General features: G+C 41.1%; 1 protein-coding gene across 1 annotated transcript; it reads left to right on the forward strand.

The window, feature by feature from the left end:
* The first annotated feature begins 13,688 nt into the window (after nucleotides 1–13,688).
* On the forward strand, nucleotides 13,689–22,493 carry LOC136447738 (sperm acrosomal protein FSA-ACR.1-like). Its single transcript, XM_066446780.1, has 10 exons — nucleotides 13,689–13,799; nucleotides 14,636–14,725; nucleotides 14,859–14,927; nucleotides 15,641–15,718; nucleotides 15,879–15,967; nucleotides 20,190–20,301; nucleotides 20,604–20,888; nucleotides 20,954–21,028; nucleotides 21,251–21,343; nucleotides 22,479–22,493. The coding sequence occupies exons 1-10, from the start codon at nucleotides 13,689–13,691 to the stop codon at nucleotides 22,491–22,493; spliced, it is 1,017 nt and encodes a 338-aa protein (XP_066302877.1).
* The last annotated feature ends 537 nt before the right edge of the window (nucleotides 22,494–23,030 follow it).

Here is a 23,030-nt window from a genome sequence, read left to right on the forward strand (position 1 = left end):
GTCAGTGATGTTTGGCACTGTTTTTGTAACGGTCGGTTGTGCGTAGCTGTACCCTGATTATCTCCAGTTCAATATTGTTAAGGAAGAGGGGGTGCGGATAGGTGCAACCTTGCTTAACTGGATGTGCATGACCTTGCATTTCCCGGGATGTGTGACCATATGCTGATCATAGGACCATTTGTCGAGGTCTGTCATGCTACAGTTTGAAGTAGTCGTGGATGGATAACGTATGTCCAACAGATTTAGATCATCCATAAATTTTCATCTCTTCGAAGAAACATGATAGGCCGCACTGTTAATATATGTTATAAAGATAAGCGCCCCTATTTGTATTGATGGACAGCATCCCACATGACCTGTTTGTGAGTAATATATAATGTACACAGCTGAAGTTGTATTTTTTTCCTTCTTATTTTTAGTTTCCTCTCTCTCCAGTGTTGGCCTGGTTACCTAAAGAGTTGTAAAGACAGATTAACGACTTGTAGCAACAGGCTATTAGAAGTGGGGGGCGTCCTTAGTGTCACTTATTGCATGATCGGTTTTTTGTTGTTGTTGTAAACTTTCAGTTGCAAGATGAACTTAGGCGATATGTCACGCCTGAAGACATGGACTTCCTGTGTAACCTGAAGGAGAGGTTGCCTCGGGAGGTAGAGGCTGTCACCAACTTTGCCATGGGAGATATGGTATGAACGTCCACATATCCGCACTTTAGCATGTAGTTTGATTTAGTACGTAAGAAGATGATGTATGTGACTTCCTTTGATTTCGCTACAAACTATGCACATGGGCTAATTGGCATTGCCAAACTATTTTTGGACTGTCAGTTAATGTACCATTATGAACACATTGAGATAACGTACTAGTTCTAAACCAGCTGACTCATCTTATAGACGAATTGCTCAAAATTCTTTGATAAGTTGTGAACGTTTTTGCCGACATGTTGTTAAACATGCTGGTCCATGTCTAGTTATAACATATATGTCTGACTGACATCAAAAGATGAGGAAAGCCCTCCAGGTCCTGCCTGAGTTGTTCAAGGGGCAAGGCTAACCACCTCTTTCGCTGAAGGTCATGCTGATAGTCTACATCAAGGCAATGTCTTGTTTAATACACCAGTTTCAACTGAGGATTAAACATACAGAAACATTGTTCTATCTTTCTGTCTCATTCTTAGTGAATTGTACTATGCAGACGCAACATCAGCTGCTGGTAGCATGGCTTAAAGGCATTAGACTGGTAACAGCCTTCTGTACGTTTGCTCAAAAGTAAAGGTCACAGTTGTTAGATAAAAACTTTTTACTTAAAAGTGCTAAGGTAGCCGATAAGATAGATTTATTTGCTGGTTGTAATTTGCCAAGAGTATACTGCCAACGTCTTTTCACTTTATCCACGAAGTTTTGCATTGTATCAAGATCCACTGTCCAGCAAAACAGGACATGTCTGGGTAATTATCTTCAAATCAAATCAAACTGATGTGGGGGTAGGGTTATTGGCACCTGCTTCTAAAATTGCAGTTATACTAATAAATTACCTTAACATGCATTCCAACATTTCCTTACGTATAAGGGCGGAATCAGCGTCACAGAAGAAATGAAGCGAAGCAATAAGAGGGCCGCCTTTATTGTGGAGAAGTGGTGCTCAAAAAGCTACGAGCAGCTGGTGTACGCGGTTGTCCACGGAATAGCCGCGGCTGTGTGCAGGTCGGTGATGAACGGGGTTGTGTCCCTCGGTGGGGCACGGTACTGAGTTAATCAGCCCCACCCCGCCAGTGTCGCAACAGCCGTGATATTTTGGAGCACCACGTGCTTAAAGACAGTTACCTCTACCAACAGGACGTGACGACCGCGAAATTCACCAGAACATATGAGAAGTTCAGACTTTTCATGCAGGTTGGAGTCCGAGTAGATTCGACTGCTCGAAGATACACAGTAATGCAGGATAAAGTCTGAATAAATGGCATTTTTAGGTAAACAGCCCTGGCAGAAGATTGAAAGTTGTTTTTTCACCAAAAGAAACAAAATAGAAGAAATGAAAAAATAAACTGTTATATACTAATTTCCTTATCTGTAAGATCACATTGTAACATCTTGGTGACAAATATTGTTTTGTATATCTTAAAACAATGGTCGTCTTCCTGTAGTCAGAAATTTCCTGTATTATGGTTTAGAGCAATGAATTTTCCTTAGACATTTGAGAAATGTTTCTCTGGATAGAAACATCACAAACCATGTAATCTGTTCACAGGAGGGAGAGCTGGTCACATGGCTTAAGGGCGAAGTCAAGGGAAAGCGCTAATCTTCAGGACAACAACCTCCAAGAGCAAGAGTTAGAACAAAAAGGACAAGGTTGAGACACCGAAGTAGACCAGGAAAAGAGCATCAAACACAGGCTGTCCAGCATGCTCCGGGACTCTTACCCACCCAAGCCCCTTAAGGCTGATCAGCTCGTGAACGTGGCCTTCAATACAGGGCTGTTTGTGGGTCAAGTCCGGAGCATCACTGAGGACAACGGTGCTGATGTTCACTCACCATCAGTCAGGGCACAGCAGGTTGGGAAAGTTTATGCAAAGTGTGTGCTAGAGATAAACTTTCCCGTGATGAACATGAAGGGGAGAGGTCAAAGTGTAAGAATGGGAGGCCTTGTACGCACATTATGTTTAATACAAGAAAGCATACAAACTGTAAAAAGATACAAAATGCTGTTTTTTTCGATGTATCTAGTTGTTTATAGTTTAATTTAGTTTAATTTTTGTATTTCTATATGTATTTTTGGGATAAATAATTTAAAATTGTAGGTGGGGGATAACGAAAACAATGAAAAATATGCTTAATCAAATTGTTTAGACAATGAGAAAAGTCTAATAACGTGGCCCTTTTGCATTTGATAAAACTACGACAACAAATTCCTATTGACTTGTGCAGTGGCCAAGCCTTTGGTAGGTTATTTGATCAGTCGAGTGATACCAAAGACTTTAAAAGTGGTCAGATTACCACTTAACATTTGGGGGAAAGTATGGTAATTGAACATACACCCCTACCTGTGAACTCAAGTTGTGTGGCCCAAGGGCAATTGAATAAGAGATCCTGTCCTATGCACCATTGGGTGCGAGAAGTAGATCATGTAATCAAAGTTTAACCTTTTCTGAGTTTTAGAAGTTCAGTACATTGCATTAGGAAAGGCATTTGTTATTCTGAATTATTTTTTATTTCCTTTTTCCACCCTACAAAAATATCGATCGGAAGGTACCAATAGCTACAATCAGCCAATCTTTCTGGCACAGTTGGGTTCCTAATGTTTAGGTCAACTTCAATGACATCTAAATTCTTTCATCACAATCTGTCCTAGGACACACTCTGATCCAAACCCATATTTTTATTTAGTATTCACCATTGCTACAAACCTACTATCATGATAACTTAAAATCAACTACACCCAATGCTACACGACATGTCATTTCTACAAAGTTAACTAACTAAAAAGTACTAGATAGTTGTGAAAAGGGTGATTTGTCTGAAAAATATACAAAATAACGTTATACTAGTCAGAATACCTTTGATATATATATACGACTAAGATCTGCTTCGAGATAACCCAATAAACATATAAAATTTACATGAGACATAATTCTCACCTGTCAATGTTTATGATTCAGTTCAATTCAGAAAAAAGAAAAGGCATAGGACTGACATGAGAGAACACACAGGCACCCTGGTCGATCTATGGAACCAGGGCATGACACAGTGCCACTCAGAAGTGGGCAAGCGTTTGGTGGACCATGCTGTCATGCTGACTAGGCTTCGGATCAAGGTTAGTAGTGATGACCCATATATTATTTATTTGCCACAGCTGATCTTTTCAGACTGCATACATGTAGCGGACAGGTCTGTGGCCTCTGAGTACATTTATGTGTAGAGCAGGAAGTGTAAATTGTTACATTGTTTACATGGTCATTTTCCTAGAATTGGATAGCCAACAGGAAAAAAAAAAGGTCGGCAAGCAATAAACAGCCAAAACACAGTCAGGCCTTAGCTGCTTCTTTCGTGAAAAGATGAAAGGTATGTTTATAACTTACTTAGTCTGAAATGCTCATATAAAAATATACTTTACAGTATAAATAGTTAATCAAACTTTATTGCACAATTGTAACAGGTACAGGTATGGCAAGTTCTTAGACAGTACTAAATATCAAGGCCTATATAATACTTTGCTAAAAACAGTACTAGGGAGTTCTATATAACTTACTATTAAACACTATGCTATTCTATCTGAGTGATACATGATACTGATGCACACTGACATACGAGAATAAAAGACACAGACAGGTTTGTGGCAGAAATTGATCTAGCTGCTGTAACAAAGTATCTTAGCTCGAAATGGAGTAAGAGAATCTCTATCTCGGGGGTATAGGTATATCTCAAGACTTCATAAGTGAGAAATGAAAAATGGAAGTGACCAAATACAACGAGAAAAACTTACAAACACATACACTCTTGATATGAAAAAATAGTGCTCATTCTAACCACTCTATGAGCATCACAAGTTTAATTTAAAAAAAATCTATCTTGGACCACTGTTAGGTCCTGCCACAACATCCACAAACAAGGAAGGGTTTAAAGCTATCCATGGTGCTTGGAAAGCCCTGGACGAAGACACAAAGGAATACTATAAGGAACAGGCAGATCAGGTCAAGGCAGTGACGATAAAGGACCTGTCAGAAGGAAAAATAACCCCCAGTCATCATCTGATCTATCATCTGCACAGTCTGGTTAGTGACGTGATAGTACTATATATAATTATGATTATCTTGAAACTTGGTACATGTATTTTGAAAAGAAGTTGTCTGTCATTATGGCATCATCTAATTTGTTTTTTTAGCAGACCAGAAGTCTTTTAAATGTGGTTTTCTGTTTTACTGCTGTTGTCATTTTGTGTTACATTTAATGCTTTGCACATTTGGTGAAGCTATGGCTTGCTGGAGGAAAATAAATACTTGAAAATACCACATACAAGAATAGCCTACAGGAAGTTAATGTACCATAGCAAATTGAGGGATCAGATTTTATTCATCTTAGAATAATACCTTTTGGGGTGAAAGATAACAGCTGGTAGATCATGGATTCAATATGATGTAAGCTCTTTAGCAGGGTGTTTCATCCAAGAGCTAGATACATTTTGATGATATGAATTAATTACAAAAAGAAGTACATGTACTAAACATGAAGATCATCTTCTGTTTATTACTATTTTTGGCATTCACCCATCAGTTCAAGAATGTTGAACTTGTTTGGTTGAAGTTGTAATAGAATAAGATGGATAAATGAATTCCATTTCAGTCAAAAGACTTCAAGGACTGTGGGCTGGATATGGCTGTGATGTTGTACTCCCCAACTCCCTCTCCAGGAGGAGTGCAGTTTGCTGGAACCCAAAGAGGCAGACATTACCTGTCAGAAAGGGCCGGCGAACTTCACTTTGACTTCCTTACAGCCATGAATGGTATTTTTTTGATAATCAATATTTCCTTTGCCTGAAACCAATATAATTTACAGACTGATTTAGGAATATAAAGTTATCTGCTATGTGTTTATTTTGAAATTTTTTAAGAGCTTTGATATGACAATACATCGAAAGTGTTTATGCAATATTTCTTTTTTCAGATGGAAATACCAGCACTAGCAAAAGCTTGCGTGACGTTCAAAAAGAAGCCAGGCCATTAACATGAATGCCGTGGACACATGTATGTGGCACATCTAATAAGTGCTGTTGTCACTAACCACAAATCTAGCTGTCACAGCATTCAAACACTCCCCAGTTAAGAAAGACTTATAAACAAACAAAGTGCAACATTTCAAACAGTGGTGATCGACTGATACAAAGGGAGGCCATCCGAAGGTGGCCCGCACACAGCAAATTACCTTTACCTCTCTATTAGGGTTTGTACATGTCCCGAAAGAGAGGGCTTCCCTTTGGGCGTGTGCGGTAGTTCTAAGCAGTAGTAACCTTCATGATGAGTCAATCTATTACGAAGATGTCCTGACAAGTTTGTGGCAGAGATGAGAGAAGGCCGGAACCTCGCGTCCATCAAGATTGAGCTGACGCTGTCCAAGCTCAAGCCGCTCCGCGCCAAAAGGCTGCTGGGACTATGGACGGCATGTCTGACAACATCGACGCCATCCGCCGCGGTTGGGAGAGAGCCGGCATACCAAGATAGAAAGGAGGGGAGGACGGTGCATCTGCATGTAACCAATCTGTGCTGTGTAATTAAGTTGATTATATTACTATTGATAATGTGAAGTAAATGTTTACGTGTTAAACACTGTGTCATGTGCCTGATATGCTCCAGATGTAACTGTTACTGTATGAACATACTCCAGATACACATGTAATTGTATTTAACTGTAATCATATCACAATTAGAATCATTTCTTGTGATATTACCACCGATTGCGACAACTCCATACGTTGAAACTCAGTCATTAACGAGACACTAATATATCAGGAGTTGATAGACAACAGGCGATGAAAGGTCAGTTGTACCGACAAGAAAGACTATAAATTTAAGACAGCAAAAGATGGTTATCATATACTAATGTCCTTATCACTGGCATTCCTTATGAGATCGATTGTTACTTATAGAATAAATATGGACCCCGGAAAAAAACGGCATCAGGGCCGCGGTGGACAGGACACGCAAGTAGGTTTCTTTGTCTCGAGTTATGATCGTGTGAGAAATGTAAACAAAGGCCGCCATGTTTTTCCGTCTTCCGCTGAGCTGTAAGTTCCCACAAAAGTTCTGGAAATTTCCCTGTATCATTGTTGGAAATGTAGCGTAAATAGTATTGTAAATATCAACACTAGCCCGTTTTTCCTTTTTTTTGTATTCGTGACTAAATACAATCTTGTAAATCAAGATGTGTAGCATGAATCACTGATCCTTTGTGTCCTATGCCAGACTTATGACTTCCGATTAAAGCAGTTTCAGTAGTAGTAAGTACTCGTGTAATAGTTTTTTTGGTCTGCTTAGATCGTTTGACAGTTTTATTGGATCATGTCAACATCGTTCGTGTTTTGCTGCTGTATCAAATAGAATTAACAGAATGAGGAAGACAGTCCACATTTACGGAAAACAACAAAAACATAAGACAGTAGATTCAAAGTTTTTAGGAGACATTTCAAGAGAAATGTAGAGGAGTGCAGTAAGGAAATGGACTGATTTCCTCATTTTCATGATGTTTATTTATCTATTTGTTACGGACACCCAACAACAAATATCAGATTTAGAGTTTTAAGGAGAGATTCGAGGAAATCTGATATGAAGAGCAGTAAGGTGGCATCGTTGAGGTCAAATGGCAATCCAGTCTTGACCCCCTTCTCTGAAACGGCGTTCCAGCCATTTCTTCACGGATCGGCTGTTTTTTTTAGAGACAAAATCGGCTTGGAGGTCACGAAGAGGACATCTAATCTCTAACTACATAGTTTATAGGCTACATTTGAAAAGGATTAGAGAAGTGCGGTAAGGTGGCATTGGAAAAAGATCAATAAACATGAAAAAACATGGAAGACGGTCTATTGTTTTGGAAACAAAAAAAATCGTTAGACATTAGATTTAAAGTTTTTAGGAGACGTTCGAGGCGCAAAGAGGTTCTTCGAACAAATGGAACATCCAAAAGACACCTTGATGGTGGATCTACAAAACTACACCAGTGGTAAATCTTATTCTACCTTTGTGGACAGTCATTGCACCACTGATGAGTTTGTTGGGAGAAGGTAGTGTATCACTAGACCCCCAAAATTAAACCTAAACCTTGATAATTTAACCTTCGTCCAACCTTATTCTAAGTTTTTGATTACTTCAAATTGTTAATCTTGTGATGTATCATTTTGGTATGGGTGGCGTTGATAGGGTAGAAACACAAGTCCGCCATGCCATCCATATTGTTGAAAATCCTAATAAATAAATGAATACATCCTGATGATATGACAATAGAAGAGATGCAAGAGACACAAATATACAACAAGTATACAAATATTCATGTACGTTTTGCGAATAACATTGACGGCACCATGTTGCTCTTTACGATGGCATTCCAGGATTGAAAGTGAAACAGACAGGAAATTCAAAATTGTTTTCAGAGAGTCACATTGTCCATCCGGCTGATTGGACAATAGAAAAGCTGCACACGAATCACGATAGACGCGTCACACACCCGTCAGCAATGACAAGTCTCAGCCTATTAGTGACACGACGCGTCGATTTTCGTTCGGTGACAGACATTTTCAGTATTTAGATCAAATTTCGGTCTGACTTGCAACGAACACGTACAGAGTGGGAGGGCGGTGAGTATTGTGAGGAAACGAGAACCTTACCGATCCAATTGCATGTTGATATTTGGGACGAACATATACAAAAGAAGTGTAAGACAGTAGATTCAACGTTTAATGAGATATTTCAAGAGAACTGTACGGAGTCATTAGAAATAATGAACTGATTTCTCCTTTGTTATGATGAAGTTGCAGCGTTGTTTAAAAGGCGGTTCCTGTGATGTAGAGGAGTGGTTCCTCTCCAGGCTGAATGTTGGAGAATAATGTTTTCACTCTTACCTATACAATCTACAATTTATGATGGCATTCCTTCGAGCGGGATATCTGCCACTTGAACAACTGGTTAGGTCAGAAATTGCTGTGGACTTTTAACACTCACAACACCTTAACTCTTAACCCAACTAGCCTACAACTCCCAACCTAACTAGGTAAAGTCTTGTAGATACGCGTACGGTATTTGTTGCATGAAATAGGAAATTGCAAAGCCAAAGTACAATTTGCATGGTATTGGCATTTTGGTCTTGCTAGGGTCGTTGGAAAGTGTTGTGAACCAGAGATCATTTACATAATGAGTAAAAAATGATTAAAACATTGCTTGCTTTCAATCTCAACTCACACTGGTAGACTACCCCCAGTCCCGGCGCCTTTGTTGTATACACCAGCGTGTACTTGTGTTGCTGAAGAGTGTGTTTGTGCCTTTATTTACATAAAAGAACTAAATGTTGCCTTCTTAAAGTTTGTATGGGGCGGAGAAGGGGATAGAATCAAACGAAAAACAATGATTGGTTATTATGATCAGGGCGGACCAAGAATGCTTGACGTCCATCTATATATTTTGTTCTTGATCTCATTTGTTCTAGACTTTTAAGGAATTAGTGTTACATGTAGTGCTAAATTATCATGGCAAAGTGGTTGTCTCCTTTTTTTACAACCCTTTGAATTGGGGCACACACTATATGCATCTGACTCAGATGCACGGGAAAATTGACTTATAAATGTGTTTCATGTGTTCCTATATACTGGTGGCAAAATTGGACGTAATGATATAGTTGTGCCTTTAACTAATCGTTATGTTTAAATGGGCATGGACATTTTTTTTTGTGCATTTCACTGATAGCCTACAAAGTACCGTTGAGCCGTACAAAAAGGCATGAGCAGTCTTTCCCCAGAACTCAAAAATTAATGCAACAACCGACACCACAGATACCAAGACGGTGGCTAGCGTCAAAACACCCCAAACCCAATGTTGAATTTTTGTCATGCAGAAAGCGCCGATCTACATGTGAGGGAAACTTGAGAAATATGAAACAAAGACTACAGATGCGCAGACTGGTTCTGGAGAAGATAAGATATGCCATTAGAAAGAGATAGCAGCACAACAGTGCCTTACAGCACGACGAACTGGTTCTGAAATCGAAACGGAGGACGGCCTCATAAAGCAGCTCCTCCATCGGGGCAGAATCATTCGGAGATGCTTAGTAAACTTAGGCCGACGACTTATAAAACTATGTCAGTGTGTCGTAGTTAGGAGGAAACCCTGGATAAACCATGAAGGTTTCAGGTTTTCCCTGCATTATTCATTCATGTTTATTTATTGTCTATTTTTTACACGCGACTAAGCAACAAACAAAACAATAAGATTTCGGGTGGCGGTGACTCCTTCAAGGCGTCGAACGGGTGGCTGCCCTGCCTGAAGAAGCGCTACGGTCTTAGCACAAGGAGGAAGACTTCCGTCACCCAGAAGCTGCCACAAGACATGGAGGGCAAAGTTCTGTCGTTTCAGAGACGACTGATACAGCCGAAAGAGCGGTACGATTACCCCATGTCGGACATATATAACATGGACGAAACGTCGCTCACGTTCGACCTTCCTTCTGATTGGACCATCGACTATGCAGGGAAGAAGGACTGCAAAATCAAGACAAACGTCGCAGAGAAGAAAAGAGGCACTGTTGTCGCCGTCACCGGAGGAAAGCTTCCTCTCAACATGATCTTTCATGAGGTACCTACTTGGGACCCGATCGCGAGATCCCTTCACCTTACGAGGTTACAAAGAGTTGCGGGGAATGAATTGGATCATGATCCATTTGTACATTATGTCTACAGATGACCACACAGGGCTTCAGAAATCAAAGGAGCCTCAATACAGAGATGAAGACTGGCAGGACAATTACTAAGACAAGGATAAACTGATTAAAGTGTTTGTTATTATTTAGAGTAAGCTTCCTCGCAACGTGATCGTCCAAAACAAGAGGAAACTGGGGCCCAGTGCCATGCCGCCTGGCCTGAAGTTCCTGGTCTGGGTCCAACCCAGCGCCTGGAACAACGAGGCCGACCGTATCAAGTGGATACCTTTCCCGTTCGCGATGACAACTCTTGCCGACTGCTTGTGTGGGACTCCGCCAAGTTGCGCCTCTGTGACGACATCAAACAGTTCCTTGGCAGAGCGGAACGTGGACATGCTCTGTATACCAGAAACTTTGCTAACATTATTTTTTCTATTTCTCAACGCAGACTAACAAAGCTCAGAGAACTGCCAAAAACAAAGTACACACCAACTATTTAGAAATTGCTAGTTGTCTGTAGACCATTGGTAATGGAGTCCCTAGTGTGTGAGTCCTGAGCGGCTCGACCGTGCTAAGACCACATCAGAGGTGCTGGCCCCTCTCGTTACCCCATGTTAAGGCTAAAATGAACTCCAGGGAAAAACTTACTGAGGCTAGCTGAAACTGTCTGGACTTATATATCAGCAAACAAGAAATGGAGACCTCAACAATTTTTGTATTCACCGGTGAAAAATGTTCTCCTAACTACCAACCCATTGATATAAGAAGAGCAAAAGACACCAAGGACGTTACAAAGTCCTTGTAGAAACGAAGCGATTGAAAATCTTCGCGCTGCTATTAAATTCCTCTAGACTGAGGACCCCAGGCTCCCTACAGCTAAGACCACATCAGAGGTGCTGGCATGCTATGGAATTGCTTTTTTTCAACGTTTTTTTAATCTGTGTTGGAAACTCCATCCAACAGCCCATTAACACCATTAACATAAATGCCATGGGCACTCTAAAGTCGCTAACTATTTAAGATCAGGAAGTCTTTAGGAGTTCCACAAACACATTTAGTGCAATATTTCAAACATCCACTGATACAAAGGGAGGCCATCCGAAGGTTGTCCCGCACCCAGCAAGTTATCTTTACCTCTCTATTATCGACTGTACATGTCCCGAAAGAAAGGGTTTCCCCTTGGGTGTGTGTGGTAGTTCTAAGTAGTAGTCCTACATCAGCCCATCACCAAACACTCAAGCTTGCAGAATTCAAGGCTCTGGTAAGATATGAAACAAATAGATAAGACAGTGCAATATGCAGTACCATTATAGTAGGTTGCAAATTGACCAACACTTAACAGTAGAGTTCCATTGTATTCTGTTTCCTGATTACAGGTAGATGTCCTTGGAGAAGATCACATTAAGCTGAAAAACGTCTTCGAGATCCGATGGCTCAGCATGGCTGAAGCTGTCCATAGCGTAGTGAGAAACTACTGTGCGCTGGCCATCTACACTGGGGAGCAGGCTGCAGAATAAATTTCTCAAGACTGACGACCCCAGACTCCCTAAGGGCACTCTGGTGTGAGTCCTGAGCGGTTAGATTTCTGACAATTCTTAGGTGTTCCATGGCAGTTCCATCTCCCTTAAAGTTTGTTGAAAGTTGCCGTATGAAATGGGGGACCGAACACCACATAAGGGTTGTCAGGGCTGCTGATACAAAGGGAGGCCATTCGAAGGTGGCCCGCAATACAAAGTCTCTGTTCAACCCAAATTGAAGGCAATTGTCCAACAGTAATAACAGCTTTAAAGTTTACTGTAGTCTGACAAGGAGTCGAGTCCGTCAGCGAGTGCTGGTATCCCACTTGAGAGTAGTGAAGTGACTTCCTCAGCAGTCTTATTCTACACTGGAGTAACTAAGAAGTTCAAGATCCTTGCTAAAAACATAACATATATATATATATATAAATATATATATATTAATTACTGTGTTATGACACAGCAAATTACCTTTACCTCTCTATAAGGGTCTGTACATGTCCCGAAAGAAAGGGTTTCCCTTTGGGTGTGTGCGGTAGTTCTAAGTAGAAGTCCTTGTAGAAACGAAGCAGTTCCATCTGCCTTTGTTGAAAGTTGCCGTATGAAATGGGGGACCGAATACCACCATGAGGGTTGTCAGGGCTACTGATACAAAGGGAGGCCATCCGAAGGTTGGCCCGCACACAGCAAATTACCTTTACCTCTCTCTATTAGGGTCTGTACATGTCCCGAAAGAGAGGGTTTCCATTTGGGTGTGTGCGGTAGTTCTAAGTAGACCCCAGGCTCCTCACAGCACTCACTATAAGTCCTAAGGTCGCCCTGACATCCCTCATAGTGTACATGGTGGTTCTAAACACTGTACAACTCTTTCCCTTTTGTTGGTCAAAATATGTCCATTAACTTTGAGGACAATTTTACTGGACATTTTTCCAGTTTGGAATTGGGACATATATAACCCCTTATATTATTCTTGAACTTTAAAAAACCTCCTGACTTATGACCGAACACCACATGAGGGTTGTCAGGGCTACTGATACAAAGGGGAGGCCATCCGAAGGTTGGCCAGCACACAGCAAATTACCTTTACCTCTCTATTATGGTCTGTACATGTCCCGAAAGAAAGGGCCCTTTTGTGTGTGTGCGGTAGTTCTAAGTAGCAGTCCTTGTAGAAGCGAAGAAAGGGTTTCATCCATCCATCCATCCATCCATTCATTCATTCACAAATTCCTGCATTTGATTCATTCATTCAAGTTTAGTTCGATTCAATAACTCATGCATCTGCTTCTTCCTTCCCTAGAACCAATGGATACAGATACTGATACAGAAGATTTCTAAGATGCATCGGATTCATCAGATGCCTATTTCACGCCTGCAACATCACTCCCTGTAAGTTGACCTCCATTTGATAATCTTATATTATATTCCTAGCAGGGCTGACTCCACACACTGCTACTGTTAAGTTTAAGCAGTAGTCCAGATCTACTGTGAGTTGTGGGTTACTGGCCCAAGACCCCAGTCTTTTGACCAGGTACGCAGGAACACGGACGTCTTTTTCCGATCCTCCTTGTTCCGATCTTCTGGAATTCTTGTAGTGGATTCTTGCTTTTCGTGATGATGGCATCTGTGACCCCCCACCCCCATTACTAAGAATCAGAATGGCGCCAAAAAAGGAGCCAATTCAGAAGATGACCATGTATCTCTGTCCATCGTTAAAGAACTAATAGAATTACAGGAGAGAAACTTCAAATCATTTCTGGATACTATTGTTGAATCAACTCACAAGCGGATGGACAACTTGATTCGTGAAGTTCAAGAGATCAAAGACAGCCTGCATTTCACTCAGTGGGAAACTGACGACACCAAGTCTACCCTGCGTGACTACGAACATCACGTCAAGGTTATTGAAACTGAAAAATCCCAAATCAAAGCAGGTGAAGGATATATTTAACAGCCAGAGGTCTTCAAAAGGGACAGCCAGGTCTAGCTCAGCTTCAAGCCAAGAGTATTGACAGCGGTAAGAGGGTGCCAGATTTCATTAATATCAAGTATAAAATAGTTGAAGAGTCCCATCATGGAATGTAGTGGGTTTGTGAAAGTCCAAATTAAGTATGCAATCAAGATTCTTCTTTTCATAACAAACATTAGATTTTACGAAGCATCACCTAAGCTATCTATATTCTTAAAAATGACGAGCGGTAAAAAAAAAATTGGACTTGACCTCACCCCCCATTAATATCAATCAACTAAAAAGTCTGGTGTTTTCCGTTTTTTTTTATTACATACTGAATATGACTTCTACCTCCAAAAGTTCCATCATGTGCTGACGGTGAAACAGCCAGAGTGTGATGCCACTGTACGTGTGGAGAAAGGTCGCTGAAGCTCAAAGGCACGTCACAGGACAGGCAGCAAAGCTAAGAGATCTCCGTGACCTCACTTGTTTAAAGTCCTGGGACAGGTGAGAAGATAATGTACTGCGTCTTCACCCCGACCAATCGAAGTCGTTCTCCCTGAGTCGAGACAACATAGCAGCCCTAGTCAATCTCTGTGCAGAGGTTAGCTCTCACCATCTATCAGCCACTCTTGAGTCATTCTTTTGCAAAGGTTTGAAAAGCATGTTCAACTACCCTAACCACTAAGCCTTGTAAAGGTGAAGTCCCCAGTGAGAGGGGGCCACTGCAGGTCGCTGAGCAATTAGAATTAGTTACTGATATGAGCTTATCATATTCATTACAGATACTCACTGAGTCATCATCGGAGTCAGGGCCCGAGGGGACAAGGACAAGAAAGAGGGCCCAGGAGTCGAAGAGTGCGGGGATGAAGAAGGTAAAGGATGCCAAATTGAGTAACGCATTGTCAGGGGCCAGAGAAAAGCTTGAGAAAAAAAAACAAATTGTGGTCCAAAATCCTGTTACATTGGTTTAATGCAATATTAATGTTGTCATGTTTTTTCCCTCAGTATCGGGACAGGATGGACGCCACCATGCAAAACATCTGGCAAATCTTAGAGCGGCTGGACGATGACATGGTGAGTAGATATATCTTTCTTTATGCTCTATTCATTTAAGATTGCAACAATACAATACACAGTGGAACGCCAGGTAGACAAGCTGATATATCAATGTGTACACAGTCAAACGAATAAATAGATAAATAATATTGAAAAAAGAGAAACCTAGAAATTATTCCACGGGCAGCGGAATCAAATATTCCTCCCAGAAGATGAGCGGTTAGAAAGTGAGCACCTTCTAAGATAGGTAACGTGAAAAAAACGGGAAACCTTAGTACAAAATGGACAATGGTAAAAAGGCCTGCAGACGAATGTGAATGGCTTAGCGTTGGCAGCAGCCTGCTATTGGCCAGTGCTATTGCTTTTGTTCAACTGTTATAATTAGGGCTGATCAAGTCGAGCTTCGAAAGACTGCTAAGTAATTGAACTTCGGCGGCAAAAAAGTCAACATTCATCATATGAAATAAGGCACAGTTGCGTTTTTTTACTAGATTAACATACAGAAGTGCGAATAAAATTGTATTTATTTATTTATCTATCAATTCATCATCTACATCAGGCTCAGGGCCTATAGCAAAACAACTAAGGTCGTACACGGTCATTATTGGGGTGAATTGTTTACTGCAGCTGCGCTCCGGGTATGCTTAAAAGAGCTAGCGAGAACACTGCTATGTGACATCTTTGAATGCTGGTGTTTTTACTTTTATTTACTGTATTCTTCTATATTACAGCGCAGAAACAATGAAAGGTGGTGGTACCTGGTCCCTAAGGACGAGGAAGGCCGGGATGTGCTCCGGAGTTCTGGGCGTGTAAGGAGCCGGCCGACCCGCTGTAAGTTGATGTGCTAATATCATGTTATATTATTTTGTTGTGATTTCCTGGCCAGGTTTTCAATATTTTACCAGATTTATGAGATCTTGTGAAACCTATGTAAGACTTATTTGTTGTTGTTTTTTTGTGTTTGCGAAGGAGAAACAACGAGCGGTGGCGCTACTTGGTGGCCGACAATGGGCCCAGGAGGTCAGGGCACGCCACAGCAGGCATACCACCGGCCCGCTGTAAGTTGGTGTGCTAATATTATGTAATAATAATGGAGAAACTTTAAGAGCGAGACTGGAAGGCCTTGTGGAGGGTCCACAAGAATTTCATAGGGAAATTCTTCTCCTCCAGGTATTTTTTTTAATATTCAGGATACCATGGATGAGCTGTTTAGCAACAAGAGTTAGGCTTGCAGGGGAACCCTGTCACAACTGAAGGCCTACTTCAGCCACAGGTCCCTTAAGAAGAACGTTCAGGGGAATGTACAGCATGTCTGGGATATGATTGAGGTACACACCTGTTTATATCAAATATGTAAAGTATGTTTCTCTCTAGTATGATTCTTATAGTGTTTTATCTAATAGGCATATAAGATCCTGACACGTCCTTCAGTGTACTACTTAAAGCTTTAATCTTCCTGTACAATTTGGAATGCCTGTCATTTTAAAGATGTTAAAAGTGAATATATTTTTAACATATAAATGACAAGGAAGTTGAATTTTGCTTATATTAGTCACTGTCAACATATTGACCCTAAGTCTCTCCACTTTCTTCCCAGTTTGCCACATGTGCTTATACATGCTTGCTGGCAACAGACATCTGCAAGATGGGGAAGGTGCAAGATAACCCTGCAGACCTTCCCACAAGGGCAAACAACACCGCCATAACTAGACGGCAAAAAATCCTCGATACACGTCCAGCAAACCTGGCGTTCGTAAACAACGAAGAGAAATAATTCGCACTCAAACAGTGCAAAAATGCTTTCATACAGACCGCACGCGTTTATTGCCCGTGCCGTTTGAGAGTAATTTTTGCGCGAGTCATGGATAATTTGGCATCAGCATGCCCAAAACAGGGAAAGAGAAGAAGTACAGTGTACGGAGTACCAAATGGCCGAGAGAGCTTTTCAGCATTCAAACAGTCAAGAGTAATCGAAAGCGACCTGCATTCTGCGACCGAAAATCTAAGGCCACTAAAATATGGCTTTAAAACACCCCCAACTAAAAAGCATGCAAACTGAAAATGCCCGACCACAAAATCAACTGAAATCGCCAGACAGCATGTGGCGTCTGGGGTGTTTAGCGTCAGGCGCCCATGCAAATTTACGAACAAAATAAAAGCCTTTGTGATGCAAATTTCCGCCAAACATTTTTGAACATGTCTCAACAGAAAACTACATACAATTGAGTGAAAACGAAACTACCCCAAAACAATCAGAAGTATCAAACCATCAGAGTCGGTGACATAAACCCGACACACAGCCAGATTCTAACACACTGAGTTAGTCACAACAGTATCAGCCTCTTCTCTTTCGCGCCATGCGCTCCGAATTTGATTGTATCGGGTTACACGCCAAGAACTATTGTGGCGCGAAACATTGGCCAGATTCTAACACACTGAAGTATCACCCTCTTCTCTTTCGCGCCATTCGCTCCGAATTTGATAGTATCGGGCTACATGCCAAGAACTATAATGGCGCGAAACAAGCGCCCAATCAAGTGATCCAGTACTTAAGTGGAACGGATCACGACTTTAATAATGTCCTATATACCAGTTGATATATGTGTCTTAACTGTGGCGTTAAAATAAGTTTTGAAAGACATTGTATCAGGACACAAAACAAATCGCATGTATTTTTATATTGTTTGTTTGCTGCGCATATTGCTTGTTTGTATTGGACTACCTAAATGCTGTTACTTATTGTTATTGTATTTGTCTAAGTAAGTTGTAATATTTATTTCAGAGGTGATGTTTGGTATTGGCTACTGCTAGAATGCATCACCTCTATGAGCTGTGTATTCTTCAGTTTATTTGAAAAAATCACTCGTCTGATATCTATGCAAAGATCAACTTGTTAATAATACTTGCAAAGAGCGTTATCTTAAAAAACCTGGTGTTAGTGTTAGAATTAATTCACAGAAGCTTCCGAACTGAAGTTACTATGCTATTAAGTAAACAAAAAATCGTGTTTTGTCGCAAATGTAAAACGCACCATGTACCTAATTTACAGCTGTGTTTATGGAACATTGCAACGCATGTTTTTTTTTAAATAAAGTTGTTAAGGGAACAATAAAGATCCTTATGTAACACCACGTTTGTGTCGGAGTTCTTGCAATAGGCACAATTACCAACAAATATCCCCTAGAATTGCTTTCGATGCGATGAATTATGAAACGCAAAAGAAAGAATTTCTTAAACTTCAGATAGACATGTAGCATTCACTCTGATTCTGATACAAAAAGCAAAGCAAGGCTGTTAATTTGCGTCCAAGTGTATGCCCGTATGACTATATATTGTTTGTATTTTGGGAAGGTATCATTTGGCCAAGTGTAACATGAAAACAAATAGCTGTGTCTTTATCGTGGTGATTGATTCCTTTATTAGCATTGTGTGTGAAGAGACAATGAAGGTAATATTTTATTTAACAGCTGAGAGAAAGCGGTATGGTCATAGTGAAGTAGGAGCTTAAGTATTCCGAGGTGGAGCCTCATTGGCCAATGTATAAGAAAGAATAGTACCCAGAATGTACATGTCATAAGTTATATATTAAACTAAGCAGTCTGGAGTCAGCAATGAGAAATCTTGCCTTGATCAGTTCAACCGTACTGGCTACCATGAGAGAACCTTCTCCATATCACCCTGGATACGAGGGCCAATGGTCACTTATCATAACTATCATTTATACACACCAACTGATGAGCACAAGTGGAACTAATCCACAGGTGACTGAAACGATGTATGCGTGTTTCTTGGGACATATTCAAATCTCAACAGATACCCCAAAACAGCCCTGTTTTTCAGTCATTGCGGGATCTTTCTATCTGTTTGTTTAAATATAGCATTTGTAGGGTTTCTCACCAATATGATTCCACACATGTCCGCTATAAGAAAGGCGAAGAATTATTTTTATGTGCACTCCTCGCATTTGTAGGGTTTCTCACCAGCGTGATTTCACACATGTCAAATAAGAAAGATGCAGATACATCTTTATGTGCACTTCCCACACTTGCAGCGGTTCAGTGTCCTATAACGTAACTTGACGAGAAAAGTATGGCGACTTCTTGTGTGATGGCATATAGCTTAAGACAGGAGCAAAACCCGTCTTCATAGACTTCATCAAAGCATTTGATACCATCAACCACGAACAAGCTATTTCCAAACTCCTGAACACAAACTTCCCTCCCTGAACAAAAAACAAACAAACAACACAAACGTCGACGAGGATAAGGGAAGAAATAGTCAAGGATAAAAGAGGTATATTTTTGTTGAATTTCGGGTGTGACCTCCGGTGATACGAAATTGATTGACGACAGTTTGGAGGCTGGACCAAAAATGTGGGTAACATCGTCTTCATCGACTTCACAAAGGCCTTCGACACCATCAACCGTGAATAAGCTATTTGCAAACTGCTGAACACAAACATCCTCCTTTAACGAAAAAAAAATGGACTGCGAACTGTTCTATCGGATAGGGCTTTAAAAAGTTGTAGCATGAACTCTAGTTGCAAGAACCGTGGTAAAAATGCGAGGATTGCGGCAATGACAGTTTGTATAAGGTTGTTCAAATCTACAAGAAAATGCATTACGAAAAGATTTTGTCTGCTGTATCATTATCATTATGTGAAACTCGACAAGCTGGAGCAAGCCTTTACACCTTTGCTGCTCCTTAGCGTAGACTGGAGTAATAATGTGGATACCATCGTCTTCATTGACCTAACTAAAGCCTTTGACACCATCGACCACGAAAACAAGCTATTGGAAACTCCTAAACAGAAACTTTCCACCTTGAACAAATAAATCGCAAAAATGGACGAGAAAGAGCTAGTAAAGGACGAAAGAGGTATATTTTTGTTGAATTTCCTCTTCTTGGTAGTTCACGTCTCCGTACGTCAAAACGATAGAGGCTGGCGTATTCTTTAATTCTCACCATTTAATGAATCTCTTTTTTTCTCTTCTTCCTTTCCGGGAAAAAGGAACTTCTGGAACCGTCAAGAGAATAAGCCAGGATGGTGGCCAGAACATTTGCCATTCTCTTCCGACCAAGTAGTCAGTGTAAGTGCTATGTCAGGGATCTTGCATAAATGTTAAATGGTCAGTCTTCAAACTCTACAATATTTCCCCTAAAAACAAATGACTATATAGATGTTGCAACGTGGACAAATACGAGGGAAACACATTTTATCTATTGAATACACTGTACTTATTTGTGATGTACCATTCTTTCAATTTCTTTTTCCTTTAGGCTATATAGGAGGTGTGAGAAGAAAAATGGCCAAACACGATCTGGAGGACATTATGATGGATACGATGCCAATGACGAGAGTTCTAGTGGAGAAGGGAAGGAGTCGTCAGAGGTGAGGGTCATGCGGGATGATGATAAAAAGATTTGCAAAACCCTTGACTTCATAATTGGAATATGTTAAAGTGTGACTCTTCTAACAATGCAAAAACACACAAAGCATAAAAAGATTTCTTTTCTATCCTAAGGCTTGAAATTTGCTTGGTCGCAGAGTAGTGGCAATGAGCCGCCCAAGTGAAATGTGGGGAGTTATGATGAACAGCGTCATACACATGTACAAACCTATTGTAAAATTTGAGTTCATTTAAGCTAGCTAAACTGGTTCGAGATCACTTTTCTTCCCTTTTCCGCGGGCAGCCTGGCACCTCAGTGACACAGCTAGACGACGAGGAGGAAGAAGAGGAGAAAGAAGAAGAGCAGGGGCCTCAAGACCAGCAGGAGGTAGAGCAGGAGGCGGTAGAGCAGGAGCCGGTAGAGCAGGAGCCGGTAGAGCAGGAGGCGGTAGAGCAGGAAGCGGTAGAGCAGGAGGCGGTAGAGCAGGAGCCGGTAGAGCAGGAGGCGGTAGAGCAGGAGGCGGTAGAGCAGGAGGCGGTAGAGCAGGAGCCGCAAGACCAGCAGGAGGCAGAGGAGAGCTGTCATTTGGTCAAACCTATTTCAGTCAATCAATCAAGTTAAGTATTAATTTGTGGTTCTCATCTTATGCAAAGGAAGTTGAAGAGCAGGCCCCCGAGGAAGAAGAGGAGGAGGAAGAGCAGGAGGCATCTGGTCAGAGTTGGCATCTGGTCAGTGCTTTTGCTCTTGTTCAACTGTTAGGGCCCCACTCCACTTAAGGATTAATTGATTGTGCTGCAACCTACATTGAATATTCATAACCATAACTTCATAGATAGATTAGATTCAAAACGTTAAGTATGACTCATAACTCACAAAACAATACAAAATCTGCTCTGAAATGTTATTGAATGAACGTGACAGAGATGCTGAAGGAATGTTATGAATTGCAGGTCCTGGAGACTCCAGAAGGCATGAAACATGCCGACCCCATTGCTGACGAAGGCGGAAGCCGACGCCTGAGCGTTGGAAGCAGCTTGCGATTGGTCAGTGCTATTGCTCTTGTTCAACTGTTTTCTTGTAATATATTTGTAATATCTTTTTAATACATTTTTTACGCCGTAATCTGGTCTTGTTTATGCCGGTTCGGTCATGATACACTTTGCGCATGGAGTGGTTCCCACACCACGTTGCCATGCCAACGACACGAGCACCACAAGCGGGCCAATCGCAGCGTATAGACTGGTATTATCGGCCGGGCGGTGATTTTTCAAAGAGTTCATAATTTTTCAAGTAAAAACACTCCGCGAACGTCTTTCGCCTGCAAACGTGGCCCCGCAGGGCACCGGTTTTACAGAAACCCTAACATCGTAATAGTTATCTGGAACTCAATTATGAGCAGAAAGTTGACAATGTTGAATAACTACACATTTATTCGTCCTCGCAAACAGACGAATTACCCGAGAGGCCGTTTAAAGTGGTTTGACGGCGGACAAATAAGAATGGTGTGACTGTGGACATTGTTACCTCCTTTCTTTAAATCACCTGAGACTCCCGCTTGGTGTTCCATCCGAAACTGCAGAGAGTAGTGGAGGGGCACACAATGTGAAAGACAGGATTGAGAACACCCGTGTAAAGAAAGATGATCTGCGTAACCTGCTGAGAAAAGCAGACCGCACTGTGTTTGTCATTGTTGGCACATTTGTGGCTGCATCGGTCACACATCAATACCTTTCATAGCAAGCCGTATAGAACCCAGCAGTACAGATAACTGCACGAAATGGCCTCGGATCGCGGCGTTTTTGTGTATTGTTGGTGGATACTGACGGATACTAACTAAATCCGCACGGGCTTTGGAATATTTCCGAAGGAATCCCTGTGCGTATCCGCCGGGATGGTGGTGGGGGGGGGGGGCAATATTGGCTAGGCCAGTTCTTGTCTGGCCACCCACAATGGAGGGGGAATGTAAACATCCACTACAACTGCCATTTCAAATATTGATAAATAATTTTTGATAGGTATCCATGATCTAGATCTACAATGGAGCATTTTTTTTTTCTAGTTTTTACAAATAAAGTTGAACTTTTTTGGTCGTTGACCGGAACAAGACACAGTATCTTCGCGTTGACCATGTATGTTTTTACTGCTACAACTGAACTATCTGCTTTGGTTTTTATGTAGATCATTCTTGAATAGACATTATCAAAACAGATGTAGTCTGCACTGTGGTAGAACCTATCCTCTATGGAGCGGAAACATGGACTATCGCTGTAAATTGCAGGCATGAAGAATAGATGTTCTTGGATTTAGGAAAAGTGAGCATAGTCAGCAACATGTAGTAACCGCCAGTCTGACTTCAGAACTTGTCATTTTGTTACAAAAAATTGCTACTTGTTATTTTGCTACAGAAAATTGAGACAAGGTACAGTGAAGGACGAGATACTAATAAGGACCTTGGACTCTCTATACACGTCCTATTTATGTACAACACAGACTACGAACGACTTGATATGGTTTAAACAAGTATGTACAACAACAGCACTGAATTGGACCCCAGAAGGGAAGAGGATACAGGGCCGACCTTCGAATACATTGCGAGGAACTGTGGCGAAAGAACAAGAATACTTTAAGAATACTTAAAGCAGCAAAAATACAAAATATTGTGAATAAAAAAATTAACAAAAATCGGTAAAAATGATGATGAGGAGTTGGGTCTGGTGGAGACAAAATTAC

Source organism: Branchiostoma lanceolatum, chromosome 13 (assembly GCF_035083965.1).
Source record: "Branchiostoma lanceolatum isolate klBraLanc5 chromosome 13, klBraLanc5.hap2, whole genome shotgun sequence".
NCBI classification, from domain to species: Eukaryota; Metazoa; Chordata; class Leptocardii; order Amphioxiformes; family Branchiostomatidae; genus Branchiostoma; species Branchiostoma lanceolatum.